At 43.6% G+C, this 21,859-nt stretch overlaps 1 protein-coding gene and 1 pseudogene across 1 annotated transcript in view; one reads left to right on the forward strand and one right to left on the reverse strand.

Moving 5' to 3' along the window:
• LOC136421526 (small subunit processome component 20 homolog) overlaps positions 1-6,088 on the forward strand; it is a 62,658-nt gene extending 56,570 nt beyond the window's left edge. Inside the window, exons 38-47 of the mRNA XM_066408853.1 lie at positions 348-458; positions 828-977; positions 1,443-1,628; positions 2,003-2,134; positions 2,508-2,652; positions 3,204-3,403; positions 3,701-4,132; positions 4,657-4,783; positions 5,303-5,448; positions 5,945-6,088. Of these exons, the coding sequence (XP_066264950.1) occupies positions 348-458; positions 828-977; positions 1,443-1,628; positions 2,003-2,134; positions 2,508-2,652; positions 3,204-3,403; positions 3,701-4,132; positions 4,657-4,783; positions 5,303-5,448; positions 5,945-6,088 (1,773 nt within the window). The remainder of the gene's footprint in view (positions 1-347; positions 459-827; positions 978-1,442; positions 1,629-2,002; positions 2,135-2,507; positions 2,653-3,203; positions 3,404-3,700; positions 4,133-4,656; positions 4,784-5,302; positions 5,449-5,944) is intronic.
• Positions 6,089-7,812: 1,724 nt separating this feature from the next.
• On the reverse strand, positions 7,813-21,171 carry LOC136421527 (scavenger receptor cysteine-rich type 1 protein M130-like; annotated as a pseudogene).
• Between the last annotated feature and the right edge of the window lie 688 nt (positions 21,172-21,859).

The raw sequence follows: 21,859 nt of genomic DNA on the forward strand, positions 1-21,859 counted from the left end.
CATTTTTTAAACCCTCATGAGCACCTAACGCATTGCGTTCGGGGCTTCAAGGGTGAAAAAAAGTAAGGAAGTTTCCCTCACTCCACCCAGGTGTAAAAATGGGTATCTGACTTCAGTTGGGGAGGTGAAAGGCAATGAAATGAGAGGGTTGGACTCTGCCTTTCAATATCGTGCCCTAGAGCAAGGAGGTGCCTAGACACAGTGGATAACAACCCACTGTTGCTATGGCCTCAAAAACTGTTACCAAGCTTCGGGTCAAATTTGTGGTCATTGGAAAGCACCTTACATTACATTTAAGATGTTTGAGAACTTGACCTTGACTGTTTTTATTTTATTAAACTTTCCAGGCGATCCTGTCGCGTAAGCTGGTTGTCCCGGAGATGCACGACGTCATGGGGCGGATCGCCGAGCTGTCAATCAAGTCTGAGCTGGACAACGTCAGGGTGCAGTGCAGACAGGTGGGTGGGGCTTGCTTAGATGTATGGGGGGAGATCTTGTAACTCAAGGTCAAATAGTTCAAGGTCAAGGTGAAGGTGGAATCAGTTCAAGGTCAAATATTTCAAGGTAAATAGCTCTGAGTTTAGAATACCAAGGCCAGGTCAGCTAAGTCAAGGTCAGAAGAATTGGAATTTGTTGTAATCACTAGAGATGAGAATGGGCTTGCATCTTTGATTCTTGAGAACTTTTCGGATTGCATTGTTTCTCTTTGTGCCATGTCAGTGCATTCTCTGATATTTTTCAGTTTTCTTTTCCTCTTTCTTCCTTCCTGGAAGGTTCCTACCTTATAAAATTTTACGAAATAACTTGGGTGTTTTGACCCCCATCAGGTGTTTGGAAAGTTCCTGATTGACTACCCGCTGGGGAAGAAGCTGCACCGCCATCTGGAGTTCTACGTGCGGCAGCTGAACTACAACGTGGAGGCCGGGCGGGAGTCAGCACTGGAGATGATCGCCACCGTCTTCTCATCATTCCCTCAGGTTTGTCTCAACATTTTTACATCCTTATAAGGAGGTTTTGTTGTCAATGTGTGTGTTTGACTATTTCTATACTAAAGCCTTGTTACTTTCAGCAAAAAGTTGACATTTTTGGTAGCATTTGGATTTATGTTTGAATGTGGTTTAGCAGCATAACTCAAGAAATGAATTGTCATGAAACTTGGCATTTGGTTATTTGTAACATTTTTACCTCGTTTTCAATGTGTGTGTTTGACTGTTTCACTTGTTACTTTTGCCCTGAAGGTTGTGTTTTTGGTAGCATTTGGATGTTTGTATATATGGATGTGGGCAAATGGTTTAGCAGCATAACTCAAGAAGCTATGGATGGATTGTCATGAAACTTGGTTATGTGGTTAGGTCATATCCCATCAAAGAAATGTGTTGATTTTTGGGGACCCTAGTGACTTTCCTTTTATTGCTAACTTCAAATCCTCCTTCCCTCTGCAGAATCTGTTGGAGGAGTACGCAGCGTTCTTCTTCGTCCCATTGGCCAGCCGACTCATTAACGACGACTCGGCAAAATGTCGCAAGCTGACCGCCCTGGCCGTCAAGTCCCTGCTGGACAAGGTGGGAATCCCCACCAGGGACAACCTGTTTACCATCACCGCGCAGTGGCTACAGGATGACAACAAGGTGGGTCTCTCACCGACGTGCACAAAGTTGGGAACATCAATAGGATACCATATAGTCAAATGTTTTCAGTATTACCATTTAAAAGATGGTCATAATATCTGTTTGAATGTTTACTTTTCCTTTTAGAATTTGGTCTCTTTTAGCTGTTACTAAATTACAGATACTGAAGTGGTGAAGTTTTTTTCAAATCAGCATTCTGCGCATAATTGACTACATAGATTGAATATGATAGAATAGATCGCTCTTTCGAATGTGTCTGTGTGTTTTTCTGTGTGTCTGTGTATGTGCCTGGCTGTGTGTGTGCTTCTATCTTTGATTGAAAGTGGGTTAAGTCTGCCAACTCTGATTGCCTTTTATGTTTTTTTCTTTCCCAGGTCTTACACCAGAGACTTGCTGCCCAGCTGTGCAGCCTGTTTGTGGAGGTGGAGAAGCTGCAGTTCGAGCGCAGACTGCCAGAGGTCCTTCCTCAGATGTTGGAGGTCATTGACCCCGACAGATATGAGGCAGTAAGTTTGATTTATTTTCTACATGAAAATCTTTTAAAGGAATTTAAAGTGTCTGATTAACATTTTAAGTATTGAAAGTTATTTTAAAATTTCATTGGATATTCATATATTTCATTGGCAATATCCATGTTTGAGCTTATTGTTCGATGTACATGATTAAGTTTCATGGTTATTTGAAAAATTAGAAACTTTGCTCTTGTCATAGCATAGCATAGATATGTATTTGATATATTTAATGTGAGCAGTTAAATTCAAACTTTGAAGTGAACAGTGTTGTACGAATTATAGCATCCATGATTCTAGTTTATCCTTGATGAATCCCTTCTAGTTATACTTAGACATGTTTCTTATTTCTCCAATCTTACCTGTGAAGACATCAGCTGATGAGATGACCAAGCAGCTAAGACAAGAGGACCACCTGCTGTACAGCGCCCTCTCCTGTCTGGTCAAGGTACTGCAGGAATGTCCTATTGTCATCAGAGGGGTGGAGCACAGGAAGGATCTAAACACAGTCTGGGGTGAGTTTCTCTTGATAAGTGAGTGTCAAGATCCCTACTTAAAGGCCTGGGCATTCATAGCTGTATTAATTTTTTTCATTCACACCCTATTTTATTTATCCATTACCTCTCTCATTTATTTGCACTTTCATTAACTCCCTCATTCAGTTTTTCATTTATGCAGTCATTATTCCATTCATTCACTCAATCACTCCCTTACTCACTCCTTCATTTAATCATTGAATTGCATTCATTCATTACTCCCCCATTCACTCATTTCTTCGTTTGTATCTCTACCCAGCCTCTGCTCAGCTGTTTATTCATTCATTCACTCATCCATTCCTTTACATTCAATTTATTCATTCACTCATTCATTCATTCTTTCTTTGTTCTTTCCCAGCCTCAGTCCAGCAGCACCTGTTGCACCCCCATGCCTGGGTCTGACTGGCCTCCACTCAGCTGTTCATTCATTCACTTATTCATTTACAACTTATGTACACACATGTACTCGTTCCAAATGACAGTTACTCAAGCGACTCAAAAATTTTGTTCATTTGTTCCTTCGTTACCAGCCTCGGTACAGCAGCACCTGCTCCACCCCCACGCTTGGGTCCGTCTCGCCTCCGCTCAGCTGTTTGGCTGCCTCTTTGCCGCCTGGAAACCTGAGGAGCTTGTTGCCATGGAAACAGATGAAGACAGAACTCCAAAGAAGAAAAGGAAAGTGGAGGAGGATAACGTTGTGGAATATCTCAGAGACAACACAATGCAAAAGGTAGTTGGGTAGACTTTATTTCTATCAACAGAAAAGCACCAAGAGTTAGAATTCTGGTGATTACTGGTTTCAGGCTGATTTCATCTTTAAAAAAGGGTGAGTAAAATTTAGCCGCCTTAAAAACAGGATTCTCTAAAATGCACTTTTGTTTTTCCAAAATACAGACGGCAAGTGATTAGATCCTATTGGTGATGCTTTGTTAAGGGTTTGTTCTCATAGTCCTTTTTTCTTAGCTAGCCATAAGACAGTTTCGGAAGACATTTTTCTTAATCCAATGATGTCTTGTTCCCCTTCCAGCTCCGAGACCTCTCGGCTGACTTCTGCACCCAGCTGCAGTCGTCTTACCTCGACCACGACCTTGCCAACCAGGTCATCAAGAACCTCGTCTTTCTGGCCAAGGTCATCCGGCAGGTCACTCCCGACACCGCACAAACTGATGATGTCACGGACCAAAGTGGTGATGTCAACACACAAACTGATGATGTAGACGAGCCATCTTCCAAAATCAGTAATAGAAAAAGAACTAAATCTGCATCAGAAGGAAAGAAAGACAATAGAACTGGAAATGTGGCAGGGAACACAGGTATTGATGATGTCAGGGCAACAGGAAGTGATGAAAGCACGCCGGTTGATGACAGAAGGGTGACAGTTTCGCTGATGTGGCTGTTTAGGAGGATGAACCGACTGGCAAAGTTTGAGGCAGCGACGGCGCCGAAAGAGACCATCAAGGTGGGATGTGATTCTCACTTTTTTAAAGATGTGTACTCTATGTAAGGCCAATAGGGACCACTTCTTCCACAGAACTAACACTCACTAAAACAGTATCACTTCCCTCTAATCAGAAAGATCAAGATTTAGCTAACTTACATGTAGTAGTAGTAATCAAAATGACATTAAAAAAAAACTGGTTTTATGGAAGATATCTGTACAACTCAGCTTTAAACAATCCTTGCAGCTAGATATGCAACGGTTAGGTGTGACAAGTACAAAATGTAGTTCGGTGTAATAAAACCAGCTGCTGCTTTGTGTGTCTGTGAATCTGGTGTGCAATGCCGAAGGACGGTTATACTGGCTACACCGATACAGATTTTTATTTAGACATCTTTGAAAAAAGGATCTAAATTTTTTGGGTAACAATGCATTGTGCACCAATCATTTCCCTGCAGGTAAAAAAGAAACCACAATGAAAAAATATTTAATTCAAATTTTGTTGGTGACCTTTGGTTGACCCTGAATATTCTTCCTGTTTCCAGCGATCCTCTGTCATCAAGCTTCTGGCGGCCGTTGCAATGGACCTGGGGGCTGCTGGGATTGGTCCGTACCTGACCTTCCTGATGACCCCTGTGCTCAGGGAGGTCAACAACGCCACACCTCAGGCTGGTGGGTGATCTGAGAATTATTTTATATCACATTGTTTACTTCAAAACTGAACTAATTGAATGCTGATGTTCACTTCATAGTTCGTGGCTGCTGTTCGACAAATCTTGCTCAGTGTCACTGACATAAAGTAGTGGATGCTACTTGAAACATCTGACCATTTCCAAAATCATATCCAGTTGCTTGAGTAACTGTTATTTGGCGTATCTCATTACCTGGATGTCTAACCTTCATCGACAATGTTCACCTTCCTATCAGAAGGTCAGTGTTCAAACCCTGACTGAGTCATACATAGCACTTATAGCACTCATGATAAAATGTATAAGAGTTGAACACACATCACTACCAGTGGACTAGCCCCCTACTGTAGTGGCCTGTGTGGCCCAAGGGCTATAGAAATGGTAATGGGCACCGCCTGTATATACACAAAAAATTGTGTTTTAGCTTTTTCTTTTAATTTTCCTTTAGGTAAATCGTCAAGACTCAAACCTCACATTGCTAACTGTCTGAAACCCTTTCCAGATTCTGAACTGAAGAAACTGTCTCAGGACGTCTTGGACCTCCTTAAGACGCAGGCAGGTGTGCAGCTGTTCTCTCAGGTGTACGCCCAGGTGCAGCACACAGGTGTGGCCAGGAAGGAGGCCAGGAAACGGAGACAGGCGGTGGAGGTAGGTCATGCAAAACACCCCTAATTACTGAATAAACTGTTCCAAAATCAGACAATCTGCGGTGAATATGGCAGATACCATGTTTGAATGGGGTGATAAGGCCAAGGATGTCTTTGAAAGAAAATGGCAGGCTGTGGAGGTAAGTTATGCAAATCACCCCTAATTACTGAATAAACTGTTCCAAAATTAGACAATCTGAGGGATTTCAGAACATATCATGTTTCTATTGAGGTGATAGAAAGTTTTTTAAAGAAAATGTGTCAAATTGACTGATCCAAAATCAGACAATCTGAGAGAAATACGGCATATGCCAAACTTGTAGGGAGGTGAAACGAATGATAGAAAAGTTGGTAAGCCACGGAGACAAGGCATGCTTAACACCCCTCTGTTCTAAATCTAAATAGGCTAGTTCAAAATTAGGCGATCTGGGGGCAATATAGCTGATACCATGTTTGGATGGGGGTGTTGAAGATTGTATTTAACTCCCCCTCCCCAGGCGGTGGCAGATCCGAAGACGCATGCCAAGAAGAAGATTGCCAAGAACCTGGCCAAGCAACGAGCCAAGAAAAGGAAGATGGAAGAAAAGAGACCCACTAAGAAGAAGAAAATTCGGCTGGCAGACTTGGCCATTCTTCAATAGGGCAATTCTTATGATGTCATCAGAGACGTCATCAGTGATGTCATCAGGGCACCAGCTGTCATATTGGTGTCCACATTTGCAATCGTTGCTGCAGAGTTTTGGAGATTTCTTAGATATCCAATGAACTATAGTTACCATAGTAACATTGATAATTTTGTAAATGTTTAAGGATGCTTGAGCAAATGTATGGATGATTTACCAAAACACACACATGGGCACGTACATGAGAGATAGTATGTGATGTTTGGACACTCTCTCCTTTGCTTTAAGACCTATCTCTGCTTTGCTATGGGAACTAATTTGGCGGCTATGTTATGCCTTCTTTGGATTCCGTTTTCCCTTAACAAGTTAAGCCTTTTACCCAACTATTCATTTGCTTATATCGGGGAAAGGGGCTGTCAGAGAAGCTCGGGCGTCACTCAGGATCAGGAAACATTGAGATTTCACCCTAACATCTACTTGGAGACAATAACGTTTGTTATAACGAAAAGACGTTAAACTATAAACGCATTTTCAATCTACGATGGTCATTCTAGACTTCTATGGATCAACCAACAAGCAATGGAACATATCAGTCTACATGGATAACCTGATAGAAATGCTCCCTTTGTCATTCTTCCTACGGTTTGGCTTTCAAGACATTGTTATAACTAACAATAAAGTACACTACAATCAACAGTTTTGATTTTTCCCCCTTTATTATCGTTGATTGATACCGAATACAATAGCGGCATTCAATAGGTAAATACTAATGGTTATTAGGGTTACTGCTGGAACAAAATCAAGAAGAAAGCAAAGCATACATATATAAACGCTACCAATGGATATATGAAATAACTGTCATTATCAAGACAGAAAATAGGTTAAGGAACACCAAACTTTTGCTGCTTCGTTCGCTTTTCTTCTTCTCATTCATCCAATTAAATCGAAATGGATGAAAAGGTATCATTGGAATGTAAAACTGACCATCTAATCTAAATAAAGGCCTTGACTTTCTTACAGCTTCTCTTGCAACCTTTCTTGTTGCTTTTCTTACAGCTTTTCTTGCAGCTTTTCCCACAGCTTCTTACAACCTGTTTACATTTTTTCTTACAGCCTTTTTCACAGATTTCCTTACAGCTTTTCTTACATATTTCATTACCATCATGTAAGGTTTCCACCAATACCTTCTTCTCAGTATATGATAGATATTGAATACAGGACAAAAGAACACTACAACATCTTGCAAACGTCTTAATGCTACCAGGAGGCATCGTTACCCGTGTAACAAAAGCATCATGATACAACACAATGATAAAGAGACATCACACACAATGATTCAAATCTATGGAGCTGTAATTGATCTCTACATTACTTGATTTGGAACAATACATTTGGTAAAATTCGCTTTTGAATATATTGACATCGTTGCGTTGATGAAGGTTACCATCCAGGTAGTAAGATACGCCAAAAATAGTCCCTCAAGCAACTGGATAAAATTTTGAAAGAGTCCGACGTTTCAGACAGTATCCGCTGTCTTTCGTCAGTGACTAACGATAGGACTGGAAAACCAGGTTTTATACCAAAACTCTGAAAAGATATGTTAATGAGGTTAAGACAATTTAGGATGTGGTTTTATTCGGTGGTTATAGCAAATGGCCAGGCGTTATGACACCTTATACACCTCGGGGCGGGTCATTAACCCTTAATTGAAAATGCCGTGGGTAGGGCAGAAGGTATATTGTTTATGGCCTGATCTTCATCGAAACAGCCTTCAGGGAGTATGTCCCGCCTTTCCAGTGCCACCACATCACACCTTGCTTGTATAGACAGGAGCTCCCACAGCTGCCCAGGTAGCGGCCGTTGAGGAGGGCGCCGCCGCAGGCCGCAAACCACCAGCCACCCTGTCCGTACCTCTGAGAACAATGGCGGCTGCTGTAGGCATCATTGTCCCTGTCCACAGTGGAGAACCTCTGCCCGTTGTTGTCACCCATGGCGTCTCCCGCGGTGCCCGAATACCCGGCAATTTGCAGCCGGTACTGGTCAGACTCACCGGACACCCTGGATTGGGACATTGCAGAAATACATAAAAGACTCCCGGGATAACGATCGCGTACCAATTGATCGGACACACACACACACACACACACACACACACACACACACACACACACACACACAAATACACACACAAATACACACATGCACACATACACTTACGGATAGACACACACACGTACACACACACACACACATACACATGTATATACGTATAAACATACACACATACATACACATACGCGCAAACACGCACGCACACACACAAGTACCCTTCTTACTCATTGGCATTGTCCAAGTTGCAATAGAAATGTTCCTTAGGTAGAGAAACTTGTGCTGGAAAGCGTTACTTACTTGAATGCATGCACTTTCCCGTAAGATGCGTTTCACTCACCTGAAACTGTTGTACTCCGCGAACCGTGAGCCTCCGTCCCAGTCCAAAAGGTCCACCCTGAGCCTGTAGCTCTTCTGATTGGTCAGGAGGTGGATGTTCTCGTTCCCCAGCCAGTACTCCCCGTTCTTGTTCCCAAAGCCCTGTTTGTACTCCTCCCAGTTCCGGTTGAAGGGAACCGACCCGTCCTGCCGCCGCTGGATCACGGTCCAGCCGCCTCCTGTGGGGAGAATAAAGTTCGGTGAACAAAATAGCGATGCTTAAATGTTACGAAAGCCAAATTTTGTTCCAAACTGCAGGCGTTGAAAGAAAGTCATTTTCAATAGATGATGATGATGAGCAAGATGTCTCATACACAAATGAAATGGTCTAGTATTTAGGATGCCAAATATTCTATGTTAACGGTTTGTCAGAAGACGGTTAACAATTCTCTGGAACTTTGTCACTTATATAGATTTGCTCAGAACGTATGCACGATCATTCATAATTGCACTTCGTACCAAGGTCCATATCCTGCGTGGTCAAATGAATCACAGGAATTTTGACAAACACGGCATTTTACTATCGCAGATGACACAGACATGAAGAATTGAATGTGTAAACGTAAACTTATTCCCGAACATTATACACCACAGACCCAACCGCCATATTTCACAAACCCGTACCTGTGGTGTCCATGTCACAGTACGCCTCTACATCAGAAGGGAGGAGGCCGAGTCTGTAGACTCCACTTGTTGTCCATCCTGATGAATGGTACTCCGCACAGTCGTCTTCTGTGGAACGAACGGAAGGAAAAAGAACTTGTTTTGTTCCAATTTTAACATTATAGAATAAAAACTTTATAAGCAACATATACGGATGTATGCATTATACCTAGTACACAGACAACTCCTGCGTCTTCCTTGTGGGTACAGTCACTTTCTCCCCACCTGTTGATCTGGCAGTCCCCTACAGATGACTCGGTCCCCGCGCAGTTGAGATTGTCCAGCCAGATGTTTCCCGTCCCTTCAGGATAAACTCCTCCCACCCTGGCGACTCCGCCACGATACCCGAGTTGTCTGCAGACCACCTGGGCGTCCCTGTCGTCAAACCCGTCATCACAGATGGTTCCCCAGTCTCCGTTTCCGGGACAGACCTCTACCCGGCCTTCTGATGGACTCTGGCCTCCGGTGAGTCGGACGGACACGTCACCTGTACAAGTGAGAAGTGTAGCTACATCTAAGTAGAAAATACACACCGAGAGTGCAGACTTTAGTCAAGTAAGGTGAAATGATAGATACTGAAGAACTCTCACTTTAAGACTTACTCTAGCGAACGTCTTGGGTTGTGACATTTGCCGAATCATTGAGCTGTTGACCGGATGCCTATGCTATAGTAAAGACATTATTTGTAAATTTAGCCCTAAAGAGGTAGGTATTCTATCACCTGAACAGATGACCGCTGCATACTGATCATGATCACAGTCAGAAGGTTCCCAGGTGAAGCCACAGGACAGGATGTTGGTCTCCTCTCCGCTGCAGGTGACGTCACCCAGCCAGATCCGGCCTGTCCCTCCCCCGAAACGTTCGGGACCAGCCGCGGTCACACCGTCGGTGTTTCCCAGCTGTCTGCACACGACCCCAGCATCAGCCTCGGTCCAGCTGGTGTTGCACACGGCACCCCACTCCGACTTCTCTCCCGGACGGAACTCTACACGTCCTTCCCAGGGCACGTGACCACCAGTAAGCCGGAAGGCTGGTGTTTCTTCGTGCACAACAAATAAGCAACAAAGAATCACTTAATATGAATTGAATCAGATATAAGTTCGTTTTAGTTATTGACTGTAGACAATATTGACAGTAGGATGATCCCTCGCTACGAGATAATGTTCTTGTAATTCTTATCATCATCATCGTAATTCTTATAATTATAAGACGGACTAAAGACCTGCGTTGTTTTGACCAAGACAAGTTATCAGGCCAAATACCCAGCTATAGACAGAATGATTAGAAACAGATACTTCTTTTTTCGAGGCTGTGAACTTGCTATCTACAACGTAATTCACAATTAACTTGAGCTGCTGCCAAACTATCTTCACCTTCACAGACGACTCCTGCGTCCTCCTTGTGTGAACAGTCACTCCGTCCCCAGGAGTCAGCAGGACAGTCTCCAAGGTTCGACTCGTCGCCCCCGCAGGCCACCTCGTCCAACCAGACGTTCCCCGAACCTTCCCCAAAATGACCTGCCAGTTTCACCTCCAGGGCCGTCCCGAAGCCGAGCTGTCTGCAGACAACATGAGCGTCCTGCAGACCAAAGTTGTCGTCACAGACGGAGCCCCATTGGCCGGTACCTTTTCGGACCTCCACTCGGCCTTCAAGAGGAGTTTTGCCGCCGGCAAGACGAATATGAAGTCCTGAAATTACACGTAAATATCATTACACACAAACAAACAAACACACACACACACACACACAAACACACACACACACACACACATATATATATATATATATATATATATATATATATATAGAGAGAGAGAGAGAGAGAGAGAGAGAGAGAGAGAGAGATTTATGTATTTCTTTGATAGACATTTATTTTAACCAAAAAAAATTGAGCAATTACACGATTCAAGGAATTTAATGTCTCACAATCCATTTTTAACCAAGGGAGTCAAAACGTACGCGAAGTTATTAAGAATTAGTAATCTATAGACACAGTATACTTTTCTCACCGATTACGGGGGCTATGGCTGTTCCAGTTGTACTGGGTTGAGTTGTAGTCGTAATCTCAGGTGCTGCTGTACTTTCTGCACTTTGACTGATGGACGGTTCTTCCATCGGTGACGTCGTCTTAGCTAGCGGTACAACAGCGGTGGATCCTGGCTCACTGGATAGCGGGGCTGCAGTTGGGGAGATGACGTCACCCGGTACCAGTTGCTCACAGGTGCACTGACATGTAAGGTAGTGAATATGGACTCAGTACTTTTAGACTGGGAAATTTGGGGAACAGTCACTTTGAAATAAACAATACGCTTTGTGTATAATCTCTGCCTTTTTTGGGTGACCTGGTGCACTCGGCCAAAAAAAAAGAGCCGTACCGAAGCCGTATCATGCTAGCTACTTGAAAAAGCATCATGTTTCACCTCAATTGAAGATGACTGCTTTAATAACCTTTTCCTTTATTTACCTGTGGATGCTTAAGTCAGCTGAAAAGTTACCGCAAAATCAATGTTTATTTAACAATTCAATAGGAGAAACGAAGGGTTCATGGATACTACTGTTTTTGACCGTAACTGAACCGACAGTCTTTTATATACGGTTTGTTATTGTTGTCAGGCGAGTAATTTCAATTCATGTTTAGCTATTGTTTGTGGTTCGGGATAGGTGGCTGGGAAAAAGAGAAGTCACATTTTGCTAGGTGAACAATCTATCATAATCGAAGGGTTTGTTTTCCTTCATGATTCTGGATACTTTTTGAATATCAATCAAGAATGCTGTCAATATATATGAAATTAAAGTTTGCCACTTACCTGCAGACGTTGTTTGATGATCACGTCATACTCGCTCAAAATTGTAGTCAGGTCCTGTACCTGGGCTTGGACGCGAGTTTCTTGTTCCTGTAGCTTATGTGTCAAGTTCTGTTCCATCAGTGCACTCCTGATCTTTTCATCTGATAGTTGGTTGGACAGACTGTTTACCTGGGTTTGAAGACTCGTTTTCTGCTTCTGTAGCTCCCGCGTCAGACTCTCTACCGACTCCAATCGATCGCCTAAACGGTTTGCCTTGGACATAAGATCGGACTGTTGAATCTGTATGGTCTGCACCAACGACATGAAATCCACTTGATTTTTTAAGCGGTCCGTTTGTTCTTTAACTTCGGCGAGTTGCTCCTCTAGTCGCGGCGGTGAAAAGGTCCCCGTACGGGACCCGGGCGGGACCACATAGGTGTAGGTACAGGATCCCTTGTCTGCATACCCAGTCTGGTCGGTTCTGACGTCCTGGGCTCGGGCAGGGAGACTCACGCACAGGACCAACACAGCGAGCAGTGAGAATCTCGCCATCTTGGAGGAAGTAAACTATAACACCTGCGTCACACCTGGTTCTCCCCCCAGCCATGGCGACTCCTGGGGGGCATATTTTGCTTGTAGCCGTATACTATTATACTATTGTAACCTTGTAATAGTATGCGGCTGCACACACAAGGCTTCTATTTACCCGGCAACACAGGGGTGCATGTCTTTGAACTGCGTCACACCTGATCCTGAACGACCTGCCGGACGTTTGGGTCACCTCCAGAACAGGTATGTCTTAAGCTGAGTTGAAGTGAGTTCTGAAAACAAGGGGAACAGTTTTGGCACGGGTGGGTACGAGATAAAGAAGGGGATCAACCATTGTTGCTATCAGATGGGGGTGGGGGTCAAGATTCACAGCCTGTAAGTCAAATATCTGGATGATGTTGTCGCAAGGGGCACTCAAGCAGGTTGTTTATGACTGACGAAGAAACGCTTCTAGTTACGTTGTAGTGTCTGCTTTATGATTTTCACAGGAGAATAACATCGATGAAATTAACATATTGGATAATGAAAGGTTAGCAAACTGAAGTTTTACTGCGTTTCAACCGTCTTTATTTACCCATCAATACAAGGCACTTGAACATAAGTTGCAGAACTTCCGAGGGCAGTAAAAAGATATATCTGGGTTTATTTTTTGAGATAAGACTCGTAAGACAGTGACGAGAGTTAGGTGAAGGATCTTCTGGATTATCGTGTAAAAACTGGATAATGTGCATGCAGTTTCCATGGAGACGTGATTGGGCCACATTTAGGTCGGCAAGCTTGTTTAAGATGCAGGTAAAATGGCCATACTGGTCAACATGGCGTCGTTATGATCGTTCAAGTTTTTCAGATACAGTCTTTTGAAAGTGATAACAATATGTATCGTAGAATGTAGAAGAGAAGAAAGATGTACTTCATAAACACGTACAAACTATTTATAACGGCTTTTCCTACAGCTTTATACCAGTTTCCTTGTAGCCCTTTTCACGGCATGCGTGCTTTACTAGCACCTTATAGTCAACACATTATCTCCTCGGTACAGCGTTCTTACAGCCTTTCTTAAACACTTTCTTACAGCTTTCCTTACGGATTTTCTTACACCTTCTGATTAGCATATGATAGAAAAACGGAACAACTTTGTATCATAACCTCCTGGAAACATTTGAACGTCGCAAGGAGCGTATAACTAAAATCATTATGATACACTACATCAAAGAAGAGATATCAAATACAATATTACGAATCTATAGACATACTAATTTCAATTAGCTTAAGAAGTTTTAAAACGGAAAAATACATCTTGTTTACATAACTTTCTAATGCATATAATGAGTATATTTATGCGTTTCCTTTCGTAATCTGCGTTTTGTTTAACTTTTGCCCATACTCTTTTACCCATGCAAGCTATTATGTAAGCAGCAATAGCTAAAAAGTTACCGGGAAAAAAACACGAAAATACAGTCAAAGAAATTTTACAAACGTTTGCAGCAATAACGTAGTACATAGCACATAAGCAAGATGGAATCATATTGTATAGGTTGATTTCATGTGGTAGAGAGACCCTTTTTTAAGTTTTATTTGTGAATCGAATATACTTAAGTGGTGATGCTAAGTGGATATATCTGAATATGATTAGATATGTAAAAGCAAAGGGGTAATCGTCTGATTACCATAAATTCGGTTAAGATTTCAACAGATATCACACGGGTATGGGTATGCTTTAATACGGCTTGATCTTCATCGAAACAGACTTCAGGGAGTAATTGTGTCCTCTCCATCCGGCCCACACCACGCCTTGCGAGGTTGGACAGGAGTTCCCACAGTTGCCCAGGTAGCGGCCGTTGATGGAGGCGCCGCAGCCCCTAAACCACCAGCCGGCCTGTCCGTGCACCTGAGAACAATGGACGCTGCTTCTATGGTGGACATCATTGTCCCTGTCCACAGAGGAGAACTTCTGGCCGTTGTGGAGACCCAGGGAGTCTTCTGCAGTTCCCGAGTAACCGGCATTTGCAGTCGGTACTGGTCCGACTCACTGGACACCCTGGATGGGGACATTAAATGCACACTAAAGTACACACGAAAAAAACGCATAAAATTGTGTTCGCATCGATTGTGGCCACAAGTGTTAAAAACACGTGCACAGACAATGACACAGAAACACACAATCACACACAAGCACACAAAAAAAGAGCAAACAGACACACTCACTCCAGAAAACACTCCACAAACACACATCATTGTACACAAACACGCCACGCGCACGCAGAAATACATGTATTTCCGCATAAACTACAAAAAATGTGCAAAAAACATACGCATTCAAACACACGCACACATACTTACACATACATATACACATTCAATATGGACAGATGTACCTGTATTTTACCCACATAAAGGTGATTTTCACTCACCTAAAACTGTTCTACACACCTGCGTGAGTTTTACTCACCTGAGGGTGTTCTGCCCACCTGAATGTGTTAAACTTAATTGGAGGTTCTTTTTGCTCACCTTAAGTTGCTTTTTTTGATGACATGACGGTTAAAGTTGGAAGTTTATTGTTTATTGGTAAAACGACTCCATTAGTGAGTACACAAGTGTACTTCACTACTCTTCCTGGAGTCACATAACATACAGATTACATTGGAACACATACACATAACATTACATAATATATACATACTTACATCAATTTCAATTTGCTACCAGTTCATAATGTTTGTGTCCGTTTTTAGTCTGTCCTTGATGTGTATTTTGAATGTGGATGGTACAGATTATCTGATATGATATGGAAGAGTGTTGTATGACTTTGAGCACCGGTAGAGAAAAGACTTTGTTGCAGATGCTGTTTTTGGTTTTGGCAGTTTGAAATCGTTCCTTTTTGAAGATCTTGTGCTGTAAGTATGTTGGTCGGATACGAGGTGTAGTTTACTGCATTCACTGAAAGATGCTTAACTCGACTGATTATGATCTACTCACCTGAAGGTGTTTTGCTCAACTGAAGGTGTTTAACTCACCTGAAGGTGCTGTACTCCGCGAACCGTGAGCCTCCGTCCCAATCCAAAAGGTCCACCCTAAGCCTGTAGTTCTTCTGATTGGTCAGGAGATGGATGTTCTCGTTCCCCAGCCAGTACTCCCCGTTCTTGTTCCCAAAGCCCTGTTTGTACTCCTCCCAGGTCCGGTTGAAGGGAACCGACCCGTCCTGCCGCCGCTGGATCACAGTCCAGCCGCCTCCTGTGCGCAGAATAGATTAAGGAAAACAAAATGGTGATATGTAGATTACAAAAAAATTATTAATCTTTAATCTAAAAATGTCTTTGACTGTATTTGAACGGTGATGAATTCTCAACTATGTACATTTACTCAGCAATACAAGTAGCTGGTTGGAAATTTGGATTTTGTCACTGTAAGGGAGAAAAACACTACCCCACAGGAGAAGACATAAACATGAAGAAGCACATCTGGAAAAAAATGTACTTGTTGCCATCAGATAGACGTTTGATAGGCCGCCATGTTTCGCAAAACCCGTACCTGCGGTGTCCATGTCACAGTACGCATCCACACCGGAGGGGAGGAGGCCGATTCTGTAGACTCCACTTGGCCATCCTGATGAATAATACGCAGCACAGTCGTCCTCTGGGGAACGACAAGGAGAAAAAGCAGCTTGTTTTTAATTCCAATATCAGCAATATAGAATATGCCATAGAATATGCCATTAAAAGCTAAAAAAAACAACAGATACGTGCATCTTACCTGCTGCGCCGACTTCCAATAGCAACAAATAAAGGACATGCCTTTCAAACGTTTATAAACAACAGGTATAGATACCTGCATGCAACATACCCATAACACAAACGACTCCCGCGTCTTCCTTGTGGGTGCAGTCGTGTTCTCCTCACCTGTTGATCTGACAGTCCGCTACAGAAGACTCGTTTCCCGCGCAGTTAAGATTGTCCAGCCAGATGTTTCCCGTCCCTTCAGGATAAACTCCTCCCACCATGGCGACTCCCCTACGAAGTCCGAGATGTCTGCAGACCACCTGGGCGTCCTTGTCGTCAAACCCGTCATCGCAGATCGTCCCCCAGTCTCCATTTCCGGGCCGGATCTCTACCCGGCCTTCTGATGGAGTTTGGCCTCCGGTCAGTCGGACAGACACGTCACCTACAGCATATTTCAACATCTTATTATCACATCCTTGTCATTCAGTTGCGATAGGACAAAGATGTTTTACAATTCCTTTTTAATGAATGAAGGAGAGCTCTAATAAAATCGCCACCAAGCTTAATTTCTTCTCTTTATTCTGGTCTTTAAATGTATACTCGTTTGATTGTGAAATTTCCTGTTTAAACTGGTGAATCATTCCAAGTATTTTCTCTGTTTGAGTTCATACAATCATCAAACTATGTCGTGGGTAGGTATATCTAAGTGTATACGTCTGGTATTACTCGTTGTCGTTTTACTTTTTATCATGAATGAAAAATGATAATTTCGAAGCTAAAACAAACCTTTGCAGACCACTCCGACATCGTGTCTGTGAGCACAGTCCCGGTTGTCGCTATCTTCGATTTGACAGCCCTCTAGAGAAGACTCGTTGCCGAAGCAGTTCAGATTCCTCAGCCAGATGTTTCCCGTCCCTTCCCCAAAGTCTCCCCCAGCCATGGCGACTCCGCTATGAAGTCCGAGCTGTCTGCAGACCACCTGGGCGTCCCTGTCGTCAAACCCGTCATCGCAGATCGTCCCCCATTCCAAGCCACCGGGCTTGACCTCCACACGGCCTTGTAACGGACTCCGGCTGCCGCTCAGTCGGACGGAGACCGAACCTGTGTCATCACAATCACCAACAAATTATGTGGATTTTTCTATTTGTTTCTTGTTTAAAGATAAAACAATATGCTATTGGTACAAACTTACACCTCAGCTAAGTGACATCAAAAGGCAACTTCCTCCAAGAAATAAAAGCCCTAGCATGTGCTGCAGTACCAAGGACAGCCACCAGGAGGTCCAAAACCGAAATTGACCTTCGTTTGCTCACCCACTCACCTCTTAGATGCCATGACTATCTATCTAGTATCTTCTCCACCGTTCGATTTCTCAGCCTTACATATAACTAATGTACATGAAACTAACCTGTACAGACAAGTTGTACATCCTGGCCGTGATCACAGTCAGAAGGTTCCCAGGTGAAGCCACAGGACAGGATGTTGGTCTCCTCTCCGCTACAGGTGACGTCACCCATCCAGATCAGGCCTGTCCCCTCTCCGTAGCCTGGCAGCAAAGGTGACGTCACCCCGCCGGTATGCCCGAGCTGTCTGCATACGACCCTAGCGTCGTCCTCGGTCCAGCTGGTGTTGCACACGGCACCCCACTCCGACTTCTCTCCCGGACGGAACTCCACTCGTCCTTCCCAGGGTACCCTGCCACCAGCGAGTCGGAGGATATTTTCTAAATGGAACCCAAAATATTTTGTTTTAAAATAATTGAAATAAATAACATAGATAATCAACAAATAAGTTTCAAAGTTTAGGCTCAATAGACCTACTCAATTTAAGAGGAAACATCCCATTTACATATAATACAATATGTGAACGTTTGGCTCCTTAGTTTCACAAGTTTCTTAAAACTAAAGGTGCTACAACCATCGATATCTTTACCTCCGCAGACGACTCCTACGTCCTCCTTGTGTGAACAGTCACTCCGTCCCCAGGAGTCAGCAGGACAGTCTCCAAGGATCGTCTCGTCGCCCCTACAGGCCACCTCGTCCAGCCAGACGTTCCCCGAACCCTCCCCAAAATGACCCGCCAGTTTCACCTCCAGGGCCGTCCCGAAGCCGAGCTGTCTGCAGACAACATGAGCATCCTGCAGACCAAAGTTGTCATCACAGACGGAGCCCCATTGGCCGGTACCGTTTCGGACCTCCACTCGACCTTGAAGTGGGGCTCCACCATCAGTAAGACGAACTTGGAGTTCAAGTCCTAAAGAAATAGACAGATGGACAAGCCAACCTAATGAATAGCTTTTCAAAATCGTCGGCAGGGATAGACTTCTCTATGAAGAGTCGACACTTTCATATTTCAAATTTGACCCGATTGAGTGTTGATTGGTATCATTGGCTTGGATTTGATTAATCGATCATTACATATATGAAATGAAGGTGTGATGCATAACGGGTACAGTTAAGATCACTCACCAATAACGGGACCTGTGGGCTCTGTAGCAGTCGTGGGAACACCTGCTGGAGCGGTTCCTTCTGCAGCCACTGCGGTGGCCACGCGATCAGGCAGCGGTCTGGCAGTAGTCGATGAGATGACGTCATCCGGTACCAAGCTCTCACAGGTGCACTGTAAAAAAAACAAGTCATTACGTAAAGGCTATTAAAGGTTTATCAGAGTCATTACGTTTCCTTATTAGACTGGAGGGTCCAAGAAACAGTTCCTTTTGGTGAGGGACCACCAAATAATCCATACATTGCAACACATAGTTAAACCACGAAAAGCAATAACTTCGAAACATTGCCTACATTTCAAGGCTCAAGTCTCTACCCCCACAGCAAAGCTTCGGTAAGGTTAAAACGTGGGATGGTAGAAAACATGGAATCCGATTTATTATACTGGAGGGTTCAAGAAATAGTCTTTTTGACATGCAATAATCTTAGCAACCATTGGAACGGACATTCAAGGCTATTTATCAAGTAATACGAACTGACTGTAATAGAACTTCGGCGTGCTTTAGGCAGGTTCGAGTAAAGATGAACAAAAAAGGTTTGTCACTGTAAAATATGATAGGAAATTTAGTGTGACTGATTGATAGATGAAACCTGTTGTTTCTGACTTATGATGGTATTTGCGCCGTTTTAGATGGTGTGTCATTTATGCAGCTCTTCGGAAGTAGTGATCAGCGTTACTTGAATAAAACGTTCAGTTACAATATTCCTATTGAAAAAAAAACGACTAACTAAGACACCTACTAGCCTGTAATACTGCACCATCATCACTGCAAATCAACCGTAACTGGTCTTTTGGCACGCAATCACTGTTCACTGCCTTCTACAAAACATGTCACTTATCTTCTCAGTTTGTTGATAGTCGAGTTATTTTGCTTCAAAGGTTGTTTACGGTTCAGTATAGGGCAAACCAAAGGTTCATGAATAATTATGTGTCTGACCGAGAGTGAAATCTGTTGGAATTTGACCTGTGGTGTTGTTAGACAACTGTGTGTAACTTATGCCTGTCGATGCTCGAGTCCTCCTGCCAAACTGCCTTAGGGCGTAGGGCCTGTTTATGGTTCTGGCTAAGATAAAGAGAAAAGTCATGAATGATTCTGTTTATAATGGAAGCTCATCTGTGTTGGTAGTAATCATAATACAGTGCTAGACTTTCTTCCAACACTAAAGGTATTCACGGATCGAATTTTCGACAACCATTGTCGCCTTCTTCAGCATCAATAATGACCATTGAAATTAGATCCGTGAATACCTTAGTGTTGGAAGAAAGTTTAGCACTGTATAATAATTCTGTTTGTTACTGTAAGTGAACCAACAACCTTGGCGAGTAAGATTAACTCATGTTAAGGTATTCTATGCGATTCAGGATACAGACACTGACCAGGTGTTAAAGAGAACGACATTCAACGACTTATAAATGAATAAGATGAAAAGTTTGTCGCTAGCCTGCGGACGTTGTCAGATTCTGTACCTGTGCTTGGAGACGTGCTCCTTGTTCCTGTAGCTCCTGTGTCAGATTCTGTACCTGTGCTTGGAGACGTGCTTCTTGTTCTTGTAGCTCCTGTGTCAGGTTCTGCTCCAGCTCTGCACTCCTGATCTTTTCCTCCGACAGTTCAGCAGACAAACTGTCCACCTTAGACGTGAGATCGGACTGTAAGGTTTGCATAAACGACATCAGGGTATCAACCTGATTTTTCAAGCGGCCCGTTTCCTCCTTGGTCTCGGAGAGTTGTTCCTCGAGACGCGGTGGCGAGAAGGTCCCCGTACGGGACCCGGGCGGAACCACATAGGTGTAGGTACAGGATCCCTTGTCTGCATACCCAGCCTGGTCGGTTCTGACGTCCTGGGCTCGGGCAGGGACACTTAAACACAGGACCAACGAAGCGAGCAGTGAGACACTCGCCATCTTGGAGGAAGTGAAATAAAACACCTGCGTCACACTCGGTTCTTCCCCTACCCGGCCCCGTAGTGACTATTGGGGGTAGGGCATATACTCTTAGACCATTGTAGCCTTGTAGGAAGTGAAATAGAACACCTACGTCCCACCTGTATGGTTCTGTTTACACAGCAAGACAGGTAGGTCTTTGAAGTTAAGGAACCATGTGGCACCTGCCTCTGAACGACCTACCGGACGTTTGGCTCACCTCCAGCGCAGGTATGTCTTCATTTTTGTGTGTGTAAACAGCAAGTGCGCAACACAAGCAGGGGCTAAGTCTCAATCACATTAAAAATATTTGTGGTAATATTTTTTTCTTTTCATTATCATTGTTTTCAGGCTCATGCCTTAATGATCGTAGGGAAGACGGCTGACCTTGAGACAAGGACTATCTTGGAGGTAGCTGTGTCGAAGGAACTGTGTCACACCTGTTTCTGAACGACCTGACTGACGATTGGTTCACCTCCTGAACAGATATGTTTTCTGCTGAGCTGTAAATATGCGAGGCACAACTCTGAATCGGGGCATGGATTAAAGTTGACCTTTCATGCGATACAAAAATACATTTGGTTGTAGCCCTCATCTTAAGTAAGTTATCATCTTCGGTTCTTTCTGACTTTAGATCGTGACATCACGATCTTGATAAGAGGGAAAACGGCTCACTTTAGGCAATTGATATCTTTGAGGAAGTTGAGTTAAGGACCTGCGTCACACCTGGTTCTGAACGACTTGCCGGACGTTTGGCTCACCTCCAGCACAGGTGTGGCTAAGCGGAGCTGTGTATATGGGTGGCAAAAGACTGGGGTGGGGGGAAGGATAGGGATGGTTAACTTTCCCTCACACGAAAGAAAACATTCTCGGTTGAAACCGTTCTTATCATAATCAGTTGCTTTCTGGTCCTACCCCTTGTTGATCTTAAGAAGGATGACGGCTAACCTTAAAACAATGACTGTCTTGGAGGAAGCTGAGGCGGAAGGCAGGGGGCTGTTGTGGCTATAAATTAGCGGGGGGGGGCGTTAGGTTCCACAGTTAGAGAGTGAGTTTGAGAATGAAGTTGTCGCATGGGTTACTCAGATCAAACACTAACGAACTGTTAAACTTCATTAATGATAAAAGAACATCGTTTCTGCTTTGATGATGTTGAGGAGTAA

Source organism: Branchiostoma lanceolatum, chromosome 16 (assembly GCF_035083965.1).
Source record: "Branchiostoma lanceolatum isolate klBraLanc5 chromosome 16, klBraLanc5.hap2, whole genome shotgun sequence".
Classification (NCBI taxonomy): domain Eukaryota; kingdom Metazoa; phylum Chordata; class Leptocardii; order Amphioxiformes; family Branchiostomatidae; genus Branchiostoma; species Branchiostoma lanceolatum.